This window comes from Triticum urartu, chromosome 3 (genome assembly GCF_003073215.2).
Source record: "Triticum urartu cultivar G1812 chromosome 3, Tu2.1, whole genome shotgun sequence".
Lineage (NCBI taxonomy): Eukaryota > Viridiplantae > Streptophyta > Magnoliopsida > Poales > Poaceae > Triticum > Triticum urartu.
Window position 1 is genome coordinate 46,124,842 of NC_053024.1, and position 13,946 is coordinate 46,138,787.

The window sequence follows — 13,946 nt, forward strand, 5'->3', positions numbered from 1 at the left end:
TTACACTTAAAATTTATGATGACGTGACAGAAACTAAATAATAGTATAAGGAGATATATGAAGCTTGCATTTAGATGAACCAAAATACTATGTACAAGCTCTAAGGTGAAAAAACAGCCATTTACTTGAACTTAGATCTTAATTCTACTGTATTTACTGTAGGAGTAGTTGTATGGTGAGCAGGTTTTCGTTACCACAGGGTAACCGCGTTTCTCAGTCCCCCCCTTCCCCGCCGTTAGGTAGTTTATTGCTCGTAAAATCCTCAACATATGGTTCACAATAATGTAACAAAGAATAAATAGGGAAATAAGAAACTTTTATGTACATACACAACCCCATGCGTAAGCTAGAGAGCAACTAAAACATTCAATGATATTAATACTTTTTTTCAACAAGATAATGCACTCGTTATTTTGAGATGCTCCAATGAAATTGAGCTTTCATTATTTTCGATCTATATTGTGGTTCATGCTCTAATTAGCAGTAGGGGGGGGGGGGGGTAGGAGTTTCTACTGATATAATGATCTTATTGATTCAAATGATTTTTGCTTTTGCTAATCTTACTCCCACGAATTCGCATAAAAATGATGTTTTGGACATGTCTTAAGTCAAACTATGAAAACTTTGACCATCAGTATTAACTTATATATTTAGATTTGAAACTTGAACCATATGCATATAATAGACTCAAAGAGTATTTTTCATAAATATTATAGTTGTGTCGGTTGTTATACATATATGACAATAGAAACTAGTTGTCAAATTTGCATTTTAAAGACCGTGTTAAGTCCAAAAATGCGCCTTTTTATTAAGTTGTGGGAGTAGCTAGCTGAAATTTCTGTGGACTCAATTACTAAAAATTGCACACTACCAATTCTGAAGTTTCACTCTTGAAATGTGCAAGTAGAACCTTATTGAACTTTTGAGCTTGCATGGCATATAGTGACATAGATGAGAATGATTAAATCTTGATCTAAATGCTATGGAGATATTTAAGCAATTCTCAATCAATCAATTAGCAGTAGGGGGGTAGGAGTGTAGACATAGCCCATGATTTTCCGATGTTTGCATTCCAGCGATGAATATAATGTTCTCAGATATGTCTCAGCTAGCAGCAGATGACTATGCATGTGAATGCATGCATGCATAGGAATATGGAGTCAATGAGAACATACATAAAAACACCTGGTATCCATGTGCTATTCCTATATATGGTATTCCTGTGGGACCATCAACACTTCCCGGTCCTACAACATCGAGCTTAATATCCATCTTTTCCAATCATTTGCACAATTGATTTCTTCGTCCATTCATTTTGCTCATGTCTTTTTCAGATTTTTCCACTCTCGTTCTCATGTGGCACAAAAAAGAAAGAAAAGATTCCAACAAATTAAAGATACTAGCCAAGTGTGAGCACTGATGACGTGACATGGATGGACACGCACGTACGGCAGGGCCCTTGCAATCATCATCCCTCTCGTCACCGGCGGCCAAGAATTACAGGAGCCTGCCATGCACCGGAGCACCTCAGCGCCTTTATAACCGTACCCATCGGCTCCACCTCCGAGAATTTCAGTTCTCCTCCGTCTCGACCCACCTTCCCTTCCCTTCCCCCTCACCCCGCCCTGAGTCTCTGACCGAGCGTTCGGGTTGCCACTTGCCATGACGATCGAGCTGCAGACGAGGCCGTCGCTCCCGGCGCCGGCGGGTGCGCCACCGCGCGCGGGCACGGGTCTGCCGCCGGGGTTCCGGTTCTACCCCACGGACGAGGAGCTGATCGTGCACTACCTCCGCAGGCGCGCCGCCGCGGCGCCGTGCCCGGCGGCCGTCATCGCGGAGGTGGACATCTACAAGCTGGACCCCTGGGAGCTCCCGTCCCGCGCGGTGTTCGAGGGCGACAACGACGAGTGGTACTTCTTCAGCCCCCGCGACCGCAAGTACCCCAACGGCGTTCGCCCCAACCGCGCCGCCGGGTCCGGCTACTGGAAGGCCACCGGCACCGACAAGCCCATCACGGCCGGCGGCGTGCCCGGCGGCGAGGTGGTCGGCGTGAAGAAGGCGCTCGTGTTCTACCAGGGGCGTCCACCCAAGGGCCTCAAGACCAACTGGATCATGCACGAGTACCGCCTCGCCGACGCCCACGCCGCCGCCGCCGCGCACACTTACCGGCCGCCCACGCGCTTCAAGGCCTCCTCCTCCATGAGGGTACGTGCTAACGTTCATGCATGTCTCTCTCGGTTCTCTCCATCATTTTGTATCTTCATTTTTTCTACTCCTTTAATTCCATGTTTTAATGCTCTTCTAGATTACGAATCTTTTCTGCGGTTCCAAATGATCGAAGCGTTCGAGCTAGCTAGGAATCTTTTGCTCTCTTCTTATTATTGGTTGCGTTGCGTGTGTGTGGATGACAGTGAGTTAAGCTCGACTGCTCGAGCAAGCAACTCATCTGGTCAATGAACTTGGCAGCAACTCACCTTCGTGGTTTCTTTTACCCATGGGATCTTCTTACCCCCAGGAAAGAGACTTGCATTATTACCCTAGCTACAAGCTACATCCTACTAGCTAAGCTACCTGTCAAGCTTAGCAAGCGACTGTTTGTTGCAACATACACGCACACACGTGTGGTACTGATTCTCCTTGTGCATGCGTGCAGCTGGACGATTGGGTGCTCTGCAGGATCTACAAGAAGCCCAACCCGCAGCAGCTGTCGCCCTTCTACGAGCCGTCGCCGTCACCGTCGCCGTCGTCCATGGACGCCAGCCTCGGCCTCGGCCACCACCACCACCATCAGTACCACCACCAGCAGCAGCAGCAGCAAGAGGACACCTCCTCCTCCTCCCGGATGCTGCCGAGGAATCCGTCCGTCTCCGACTACCTCGTGGACTACTCCGCCGTCTCGGAGCTCTTCGACAGCATGCCGCCGCCACCACAGCCGGAGACTGCAAGCTCTGTCGGCCATTTCTTCCTCGGCACCACTGCTGGCGCCAGCGACGGCGAGGCCAGCACGGCTCGCAAGAGGCAGGCGGCGGCGGACAGCAACAACGATGGTGAAATGTCGTCGTTGCACGCTTCCAAGAGGTGGTTGGGTAGCGATGGGTCCATGACGATGATGAACGGCGGCTTCTCCATATTTGGGCCAGACCAGCCTTCCCAGCAGGACAGGATATGATCCATGCTACCTTGATAATTAGGGCCAGGAGAAAGGTAGCTAGCGATTTGACTATTGCCACACTATAGCTAGTTGATTATTCACTATTATTGATGCCGATCGATCAATGGATCGTGGGGGATATATATTACTCATGCATAATTTGTAGATCAGGCTAAATTAGTACAGTATATATATTGTGTAAAGTTAGTGTAACATACTATTATATAGGCCGGACTAGCTAGAAGAAGAACACAATTATCTTCCTAGATAGCTAGAACTGATTGTAGATGCATGTCTAATTTGTGTGTATGTATATGTAGGGTGAACTAGGGTGTAAACTGTAAACATTCATTGAATAAAATTCTTATTAGTTTGAAATTTCTTTCCTTATTTATTGTAACCAAGTCTTGGACTTTTGGATGAATCAATTCGAGCATGGAATACTAGCAACTTAGCATGCATGCTTTATGTTAGGGGAAAGAGACGTGCATAATTGAAGTGCATGTACTTTAAAATAAAGAGGAGAGAGCAATGGCTTGTCTTTTGTTCTACTCCCAGAAAGGTTGGATTCCTTGGGAAGTCATCGCACCCAAGGAAAGACGAGTTGATCGAGAGAGACACCCATGTAACTATGTAGACGAACAAGCAATAAGCTAAGCTAGTTGGGAAAAAGAAGAAGTAAAAATTGTTAGAGAAAAAGACATATGCTGATATTCCCATGCATGGACACCGATGGAAACTAGTGTGTGTCCCACCTAAGAGTTCGGCACCACAAAATTCTATGTAGAGCATGAAAACATTTTACTGGAAAAAGACAAATCCAACTATGAATAGTACCAAAAATCAAATTACAAACACCATTACGGTTCAATTTCTAATTTTTTTTATTTTGCTTCTCCATACGTAGGTTGAATCGTTTTCAGAATTTTACACATTGTACAAACATATCTTATCAACTCACTTAATATTGTAAGAAAAATGAAATCATATAGGGGTGATATTGTGCATTGGCAGCACCGGGAGTGCTTGGGCACTAGATATCCTCTCTATGGGTCTGTTTAGTTTCAGTCATCAAACGGAATGGCACGGGTCTGACCCGTCCCAGGGCCACATTCTCGCGTTTAGATCAGGAACGGACTAGAACCCACTCGTTCCCCGAAAGAGAATATTCTACCAATATCTGGAACACGCTCGTTTCTCCAATTTGGTGGAACGACGCGGAACGGCCTCTCGCCCACTCCACCTCCCCTACCGACGCACTCTCCGTCTCCCCCAACCCCTCTCGTCTCCCGTCGCTCCCCCGCGCTCCTCTCTCCAAGCCCGACGGATGAGCAGCGGCGACCAAGCCATCGGATCCACAACTGGGCGCGGTGACCAGGGAAGCGGATCCACAACAGGGCGGTGACGTCCTGATCTGCTAGGAGACGGCGGCGACTTGACGTCCTGATCTGACGAGGCGGCGGCGACCTGATAGGATGAGGCGGCGGCCATCCCCTTGCGAGCTGCGACGGCCACCTATCCGGCTACCCCATGCAATCACTGCCCGTCGCTGGCTGCAACAGGGAGCAATTTTTCTTGATTGAAATCCAATCGAATATAAATAGTCACAAAACTTTGAGCAAAATTTCCTTGATTGTGTGCCCATTCATGATTTTTTACCCGTCTATGTCCTCTCAATAGGAAACAATTCAATGTAAATATTCAATTGAAAGAATACCATATTTGATGTCAAAGTACAATTTGATATAAATGCTATGGTCATATTGTATATCTGTGCATATGAGACGCAGTCTCATCATGTTTTGAACTGAATTCATTCCATTCCATCACTCAAACTAAACACTGAAACGCAACCATTTCATTCCATCAAATATCTCAACCAAACACACAAACAGAACCGACCCATTACACTGGAATGGAACCATGACATTCCATTCCACTTCGTTCCCGAACCAAACACACCCTATGTTGACCTATGCTCACCATTTGGCTTCATATGATGACATGCCGTATTTACTTGGGTCGTTGAAGATATTTGTAAGCAATCAAAAACATCAAGATATTTGCCATGGAGGATACTAGAGAAGTTATTCATGTCAAAGATAAGAAACTTCTAGATCATTTGGAGATTACACAGGAGTTGATATTTCTTGCGGTGGTTCTAGAACACATGTTTGGATAAGTTGTGTGGAAAATTGTAGAGAACTCTAGATATAAGATATTTCTAGGGGTTTCTTCTAGGGTCATGGTGGAGGGTTTTGGATGGTTGCCACCTGACACCAACCCAATGTTCATGTTCAACTCTAAATAGGGGTGGCCACACCCCTCCTAAGATAAGCCAAGCTAAGCAAGGTAGAAAGAGAACCAAGGTAATTTTAGGAGCCGCTATGAATGAGAATGGTAGATAGACACCAATGAAGTTTGTACCAGAGCCACCACATAGTGGGTTCCCTACAATTGGTATCATAGCAGGGCAGCCCGGGTCTACATATATGAAGATAATGCAGATTCCATTCTCACAAATGCAAACCTGTGATGTGAAGAGCAAACTCATGAGGCACATAAACACTAAGATTACATGGTCATGAATAATACAGTGTCATGCTCATATTTTGTACACATGACTCAATTGTGAGATCTACTCAATAAGGAGAAGGATAGCAATCCCCAATATCACTATCTATTCGCGTCCACTCCTATGAGTGATGCATCGCCCTAACAATATATCTACACTTTGTTTGCTATACTTACTAGTAGAAGTTGTACAAGTAGTTAAATGTTATCAATGACAAAAGGTAACTAAATGTTGTGTAAGGTAATTAAACAACCATATAATCATGCATGTATCTAATCATTGGATATATCTCAACAATTTATTTGAGAATTATATATGGAGCAATGCAAGATAGCCACATGGATAAACATTTTTTGTAGTAGCATGGATTGAATATTTTCTGTATATATGCGTGTAACTGGCTGCCGATTCATGATGCCCCATCGATTTCTTTTTATTATGATTATACCAACTGAATACTAGCACATATGAATTGGTAGATCACCGGTAGATAAAAAAACAATGGGATGGTAAAATGATACCTTGATCAACCATGCACGTTTCATTGTTTTTGTTGTTTGTTCACCATGTGCATGCATGGTACTCATCATTGAGAATTCTCTCACGTAATGCAATGGAGTAATATAATGCTATGAGTATATTTAATCGGCCTTTTGCTTGTGCAATCGATGTGCACTACGTATAACTTGAAGGGTTCAAGCAATCCCGATCCATCGGAATGAACACGCTCAAAATTAAAAAAATATTATCTGCCAAGTGTTTGACCACTACTGCAAGTGCCAAGTAGCTAGGTAGCAACGAGACAGCTCCTTAACCTGCTTCCTAAGACGAAGCAAAATCACACGTTGGATTGCTACTTAGCTCAAATAACTGATTAATTAAGCACTTCCTTGTGCTGAAAGCAAAGTGATGCCCCAGAAGCTATACAAGTGATGTCAACCGTACCTAGTGGCTACTTAGCCGAGCTGCATGTGTACGGATATACCCTCGTCAGTTATTAATTAATCAACTGATGATGTATGAATGGCTTGGAGAGTTGACAAATTACTGACCAAGTTGTGCTTGCTGCCGCAAAGGGAGAACCTTTTGAGGACCGGGGATGTTGTTTTTTAACTACTACTCTCTCCGTCCTAAATATTTGTCTTTCTAGAGATTTCAATAAATGACTACATACGGAGCAAAATGAGTGAATCTACACTCTAAAATATGTCTATATACATCCGTATGTGATAGTCCATTTAAAATATCTAAAAAGACAAATATTTAGGAACGGGGGGAGTATTAGATAACTGCCGATGTAAAATGGGGCATACATATTTTGTACGCACTTATCATGATTTACCTGTCATTTTATTGATAGTTTGTAAGTGTGATTACACAGTGGTGGCTCCACGTGTGTTTGGTGTAGTCAGTTGACCATACAGTATTTGTGCAAAAGCACCACATATAAGTAGAAATCAAGCAAAAATAATAATAAAATCATATAAACACACGTATTTGGTCACAAATTTGAATTGACGTCACAACTTTAAACTTGTGGCTTAGCCATAACGTGCCAAAAATAGACCGTCAATTAAACTAGTACTTATTGACATACTAAAGAAAACATAATTTTATTTGCTAAACTAAAATGACATGAGATAGTTGAGGCATTTTTCAAGAAAAACCAGTGAGAAGAATCGGAAAAACCGAAAACATAGGTGAAGTGGGGAGGGGCCTTAAGTGTTGTCTTAAGTAGGAAAGATAGTACTTAATAGAAGTAGGTTGCTGCAATGACAACATAGTGCTATTGCTTCCTAAAAAATGCTTTACTATCCTAAAAAATTACATGAAAAAACATGTTTTTTATTCTTTTGCGAGAGGAACAGATTTATTTCTCGTGGAGGCACATACTTGCTTTCACGAGAGGCACAACTATGCCTCTCGGAAAAACAAAAAAAAACATGTATTTTTTCCTCCGAGAGGAACATATTTGCTTCCGCTCATTTTTTTATATATTGGCTAGTAGAGCGGTCTCTCCTACTAGCCGAGTGGGGGAGACAAGGATATGATGGAAATCACTAATTAAGGAGTACTCTTTGCAAATGTCACTCTCACCTTTTCAGGTTGTGACAAGTGACCTTTTTAAATCGTTCATTAAAGCTTTCAAAGACCGCTCTACTAGGCCAGCCCACTATGTCGAGGCACTAGTGAGGGGAACATGCAATCTAGTTTAACTTAACAAATATGTATTTTTAAAAGTTCACATTAAGTCACTTGGTTTCTTTTTGGTTTTTGTTTTCTGTGTTTCCTTACCCATTTTCTTCTGGTTTTTGGTTCTCATATTTTTCCTTTTTTGCAATACATGTATACTTTTCCTATACATTTGTACATTTACATCTAGAACATTTTTTGATACACGTTGAAATTTTTTCTAACACATGCTTTGAACAGTTTTTCGAATAAATCCAAGATTTTTAATATACACAAACCTCTTTTTACATTTGTAGAAAGAAATTAAGAATAATTCACAAACATTCTTTTGAAACATGTGGATATTGTTTTCAATGGCACAAGCATTTTTTTAAATATAAGAAACATGTTTTTGAATGGTATGGACATTTATAAAATAGTCTCAAACTTAGTTTTGAAACGTGTGATTTTTTATAATGTCAAAAAAAATTGAATGGTAAAACATTTTTTGGTATTGTATAAATATTTTCTGAAAATGTTGTGGGTTTACTTTTGAAGAGCGTGAACACTTGTATAAAGGCCACAAACATTTTTTAAATGGTTTTGTCTGCTTTTGTCAATAGCTTTTGGTCTATACATGTGTATTTCGATTTGGGATCTGAATTTTTTTTAGTGATTATGGATACATGTCCTTTGAACATTCCCAACAAAAATCAGATTTTTTTTGAAAGTTTGGAGCATGGGAGCACAGGATATGTACTGGCGGCACGCCACGTGAATGCAAGCAGTTGGCATGGACATGAGCCCGCCTCAATAATAGAGGCAGGTGTGGCGAAGTGACAACTCGGGGTCATTTGATATTTTGAAAAGAGAAAAATATTGACAAAACGTAACTTGGCAAACAACATCCATTCCTAATTAGATCCAAGTGCTCATGGATTACATAGTGGACCAGACAAATGGTGGCACAGCCGCAAGCACAAACCTACGCTACAGCTTGCTGACACTGAAGAGACCGCACTAATTTTACATAGAGACTGCACTAATTTGACAAAGAGACCACTAATCAAAGCCCATAGCGGGGCTACAGCCACACAAATTAACACGGCGGGACTACTACCACGCTAATACTACTGATACTACGACCATCCCACCAGCATCTAGATTAGATTACGCCATAGATGCATTCCGCTTTGCGAACAGCCGCAGCACGAGAGCCAGAACAAGCAGGTTGACGAGCAGATTGGCCACGCCGAGGAGGAGGGTCATCCTTGCAACATCGGCCAGCGCGTACCCGTCTGACCAGCGGAAGAACCAGCCAAGAACAGCCTGCGAAATGGGGGAACAGATTAAGCTGCGACGCTGCGAAATGCAGGAGGACGACTAATGGAGGGGAATGGGCCAAGAACACGTACGCTGTGGCGGAGTTTCTTGTAGATCTGAGCCCCGGGGCGGGAGCCGCCGCGAGTGGCAATGGTGGTGCTCTGGCCCCCGCAGTCCGGGCAGGGGATCAGGGGGAGGATGTCCCGGTCGGCAGAAACGGAGGACGAACCGGACGTGGACATCGCCGTCGGTGGAATCGCTGGGTGGGGAGGCTCTGGATTGGGGAAGTGGTGTGTGGAAGTGCAAATGGGGAAGAAGAAGGGGGTGGGGGGAATCTTGTAGAAGAAGCCTTGGGGGAAGATGGGGACGGACAGCTACCCGCAATTAGTGCAACGGCCCAGATCCCTTGCCATGCGGCCCAGAATGGCCGTTGTGGCCGTTGTGGCAAAAGGCTCAGATCGTTTGGGTGGCTCGTTAAATGATTCACAAACGTCAGCCCGAGTGTCATGTTCCACGAGAAATACTGCTGCATTACACAAAGTTCGTGTGATTAGCCTAAAAAAAGTTCGTATAATTTTTCTAAAAATGATTCGAAACATTCAGAAAAATGTCAGTGACATATTATAAAATATTCACACATTTCGAGAAAAATGTGTCTACACTGTAAAAAAAAGTTCAGTAGGTTTAAAACAAAGATTTGTGCCATTCGAAAAAAATGAACACAGCATCTAAAAAAAGTTCACGCATTTTAGATATATGTTCATGACATTTAAAAAATGTCTCATACCATACAAAAAGTGTTCAATGTGCATTTAAAAATCATTAACATTTAATAAATGTTCACCATGATTTTAAAGGAAATCAACATGTATCAAAAAATATTGTGCATGTATACGAAAAATGTACAACCAGTATTTAAAAAAATTGACATGTATTTGCAAAACCGGTATAAAGAACCTTCCCCGAACCGTCCTAATGAGCTGGCCTACTAAAGCGACCGCATAGCCAGCGCCAGAGAAGAGACGGAGTTACGTCTCGCACTAAGTGATACATAGCTCCTATAAAGAAAAATTGAACATAATGAAAGAGCCAAAATTTTGGGCCATGACATGAGTGAGCAGAAAAGCTCGAATGGATGCATGTAGGCTGCCGCGGATGCTATATCTCACCTATTGCGACTCGCATCTTTTGCTCACCTACAAGTCTACAACACTCCGATCTGTGTCGGCCCACTTCTTCTCATTTTCCAGGGTTTTGGAACTATTTCTATTTTTTTGCTTTGACTTTTTCTTTATTCTTTGTCTGGTTTACTATTTTACTATTTCTTCTTTGAATAAGTAAACTCTATTTATTTTCAATATATTTTACATTTCATATTACTCTATGTTTTTTCTTTTCTTTGTTAATTTCCTGTTCATAAATTATTTTAAGTAGATTTATTGTTACTTTTTTATTTTCTATATAAAAGTTTCTTATTACCATTTTTTACGGTGATGGTTCTTATTATGTTCGTTGGGTTTAGAAAAATGTTCATTCTGTATTTTAAGAATCTTCATCATGTTGAAAAATGTTTTCGTCAGATATTTTAAAAGATGTTTGGGTATAAAAAAATCAACAATTTATTTTGGAAGTGCTCATTGTGTTTAAAAAAACAACCATGTATTTTAGAATTTTTGTCATCCAATATTTTAATAATTGTTCTTCGTGTATTTAAAAATGTTCAACATGTACTAAAAATGTACCACATGTATTAAGGAAGTTCATATTGTATTTAAAAATATTAACCATTTATTACATATGTTCATTGTGTATTAGAAAAATGACATCATGTATTTTGGAAAATGTTCATCGTGCGTTTAAAATTTGTTACTCACCACGATCCATATTACTTGTCTCAAACGGATGTATCTAGAATTGAAATATGTCTAGGTAGATCCATTTGAGCGACAAATAATATGGACCCGAGAGAGTGCTATATATTCTGAAAATGTTTATCTTGTATTTGAAAAGACACACTCCATACACTGTTGATACGTCTCCGTCGTATCTACTTTTCCAAACACTTTTGCCCTTATTTTGGGCTCTAACTTGCATGATTTGAATGGAACTAACCCGGACTGACGTTGTTTTCAGCAGAATTACCATGGTGTTATTTATGTGCAGAAACAAAAGTTTTCGGAATGACCTGAAACTTCACGGAACAACTTTTCAAAAATAATAAAAAATCCTTACAAAAGATGAAGGCCAGGGGGCCCACCACCTGTCCACGAGGGTGGGGGCGCGCCCCCTACCTCGTGGGCCCCCTGGAGCTCCTCCAACCTCGACTCCAACTCTATATATTTGGTTTCGGAGAGAAAAAAAATCAGAGAGAAGGATTCATCATGTTTTACGATACGGAGCCGCCGCCAAGCCCTAAAACCTCTCGGGAGGGCTGATTTAGAGTACATTCGGGGCTCCAGGGAGGGGAATCTATCACCATCGTCATCATCAACCATCCTCCATCACCAATTTCATGATGCTCACCGCCGTGCGTGAGTAATTCCATCGTAGGCTTGCTGGACGGTGATGGGTTGGATGAGATCTATCATGTAATCGAGTTAGTTTTGTTAGGGTTTGATCCTTAGTATCCACTATGTTCTGAGATTGATGTTGCTATGACTTTGCTATGCTTAATGCTTGTCACTAGGGCCCGAGTGCCATGATTTCAGATCTGAACCTATTATGTTTTCATCAATATATGAGAGTTCTTGATCCTATCTTGCAAGTCTATAGTCACCTATTATGTGTTATGATCCGTTAACCCCGAAGTGACAATAATCGGGATACTTACCGGCGATGACCGTAGTTTGAGGAGTTCATGTATTCACTATGTGCTAATGCTTTGTTCCGGTACTCTATTAAAAGGAGGCCTTAATATCCCTTAGTTTCCATTAGGACCCCGCTGCCACGGGAGCGTAGGACAAAAGATGTCATGCAAGTTCTTTTCCATAAGCACGTATGACTATATTCGGAATACATGCCTACATTACATTGATGAACTGGAGCTAGTTCTGTGTCACCCTAGGTTATGACTGTTACATGATGAACCACATCCGACATAATTCTCCATCACCGATCCATTGCCTGCGAGCTTTCCATATATTGTTCTTCGCTTATCTACTTTTCCGTTGCTATTGCTATCATCACTACAAAATACTAAAAACACTACTTTTGCTGCTGTTACCTTTTGCTATCGTTACCACTACTATCATATTACTTTGCTACTAAATACTTTGCTGCAGATATTAAGTTTCCAGGTATGGTTGAATTGACAACTCAGCTGCTAATACTTGAGAATATTCTTTGGCTCCCCTTGTGTCGAATCAATAAATTTGGGTTGAATACTCTACCCTCAAAAACTGTTGCGATCCCCTATACTTGTGGGTTATCAACTGCCTAGAATATTCACCCATTGTTGCATACTTATTTTCTTTTTGAGGAATTGGCAGTTTTCCTGCCCATATATTAAGGAGTGAGAGTACCAAATGTTCAGTTAGAAATTGGCTGTAGCAATAATGAATTGCTACAGAAACAACAACATCAACCAAATGGCCACATTAATCCAGCTCCGGTGGTGGATCATTTTCCCAATCCAAAACCCAACACATAGCTATAGTAGGTTGTATGAGGTCTTGCTTGATGAGGTACATAATTCCAGCTTCATTCGTAGGATTGGACTCAAAGACTCTTCGGTTTTGTTCTTTCCATAAGTTTCATCAAGTGTAGATGGCAGTGGAGGTGGATCTCTGGTTGAGCTTGCAGGTTAGGTCATCCCACCAGTGACTCATATTCTGAGCATGAATAGCATTATCATGCAGACTCTGGCAATGCAACCAATCGGCAACCGAGTACCAAACGGTGCAAGAGAAGGGGCACTTGAGGAGCAGGTGCAAGGGGTTTTCCTCCTCTTGATCACAAAGGGCGCATAGTTCATTGTGAGGTAGTCCCTTCTTAGCAAGATTGTCGTTGGTAAGAATTCTTTCACGCAGGCATAACCATGTAAAGAATCTGCATTTAGGCTTGGCCTTCCAAACCTTGCGGTAATTTGCACCAGGAAAAGATCCTAGGTGATCCTAGGAACTAACTCAAGTAAGTATATTCAGCAGAGTAAATCTGGGAGTCACACAAGTTCCACACAATTGTGTTTTCAATGTCCGGATGGAGCTGCACTTGCTGAATTCTAGTCCAAAGATCATTGAATTGTCGAATCTGGCCTTCGTTGGAGATGCTGTGTAAGCCTTCCATCCAAGACTGGTTTATAATTGCTTCATGAACAGTTATGTTTTCTGGGAATAAAGTGGTCAGAGATTAGGAGCCAAGGACTTGGGGAAGATTTGTCGAGCCATCTATGATGCTACTTGTTTGTGAGGTACTATAGAGCTTTTATTGCTTTTCCTTACATGAGAACTGTTGGGGAACACAGTAATTTCAAAAAAATTCCTACGCACACGCAAGATTCATCTAGGTAACGCATACCAACGAGAGGGGAGAGTGTTGTCCACGTACCCCCGTAGACCGAAAGCGGAAGCGTTATGACAATGCGGTTGATGTAGTCGTACGTCTTCAAGATCCGACCGATCCTAGCACCAAAGGTACGGCACCTCCACGATCTGCACATGTTCAGCTCGGTGACGTCCCACGAACTCTAGATCCAGCTGACGTTGAGGGAGAGTTTCGTCAGCACGA

General features: G+C 42.1%; 2 protein-coding genes across 2 annotated transcripts; one reads left to right on the forward strand and one right to left on the reverse strand.

Moving 5' to 3' along the window:
- Positions 1 to 1,558: 1,558 nt before the first annotated feature.
- Positions 1,559 to 3,529, forward strand: LOC125542678 (NAC transcription factor 29-like). The gene is made up of 2 exons (XM_048705811.1): positions 1,559 to 2,205; positions 2,654 to 3,529. Exons 1-2 carry the CDS (start codon positions 1,663 to 1,665, stop codon positions 3,167 to 3,169), a joined length of 1,059 nt encoding a protein of 352 aa, XP_048561768.1. The 5' UTR covers positions 1,559 to 1,662; the 3' UTR covers positions 3,170 to 3,529.
- Positions 3,530 to 8,758: 5,229 nt separating this feature from the next.
- On the reverse strand, positions 8,759 to 9,542 carry LOC125547879. The gene is made up of 2 exons (XM_048711623.1): positions 9,314 to 9,542; positions 8,759 to 9,227 (listed from the first exon to the last, which is right to left on the reverse strand). Exons 1-2 carry the CDS (start codon positions 9,461 to 9,463, stop codon positions 9,069 to 9,071), a joined length of 309 nt encoding a protein of 102 aa, XP_048567580.1. The 5' UTR covers positions 9,464 to 9,542; the 3' UTR covers positions 8,759 to 9,068.
- Positions 9,543 to 13,946: the final 4,404 nt, after the last annotated feature.

Bases quoted from the DNA above. Each gene is read 5' to 3' on its own strand.
- LOC125547879 (XM_048711623.1), bottom strand. From the start codon at position 9,463: ATGTCCACGTCCGGTTCGTCCTCCGTTTCTGCCGACCGGGACATCCTC. The intron at 9,228-9,313 runs GTACGTGTTCTT...CCCATTTCGCAG, and splicing joins ACAAGAAACTCCGCCACAGC to GCTGTTCTTGGCTGGTTCTT.
- LOC125542678 (XM_048705811.1), top strand. From the start codon at position 1,663: ATGACGATCGAGCTGCAGACGAGGCCGTCGCTCCCGGCGCCGGCGGGT. The intron at 2,206-2,653 runs GTACGTGCTAAC...GCATGCGTGCAG, and splicing joins AGGCCTCCTCCTCCATGAGG to CTGGACGATTGGGTGCTCTG.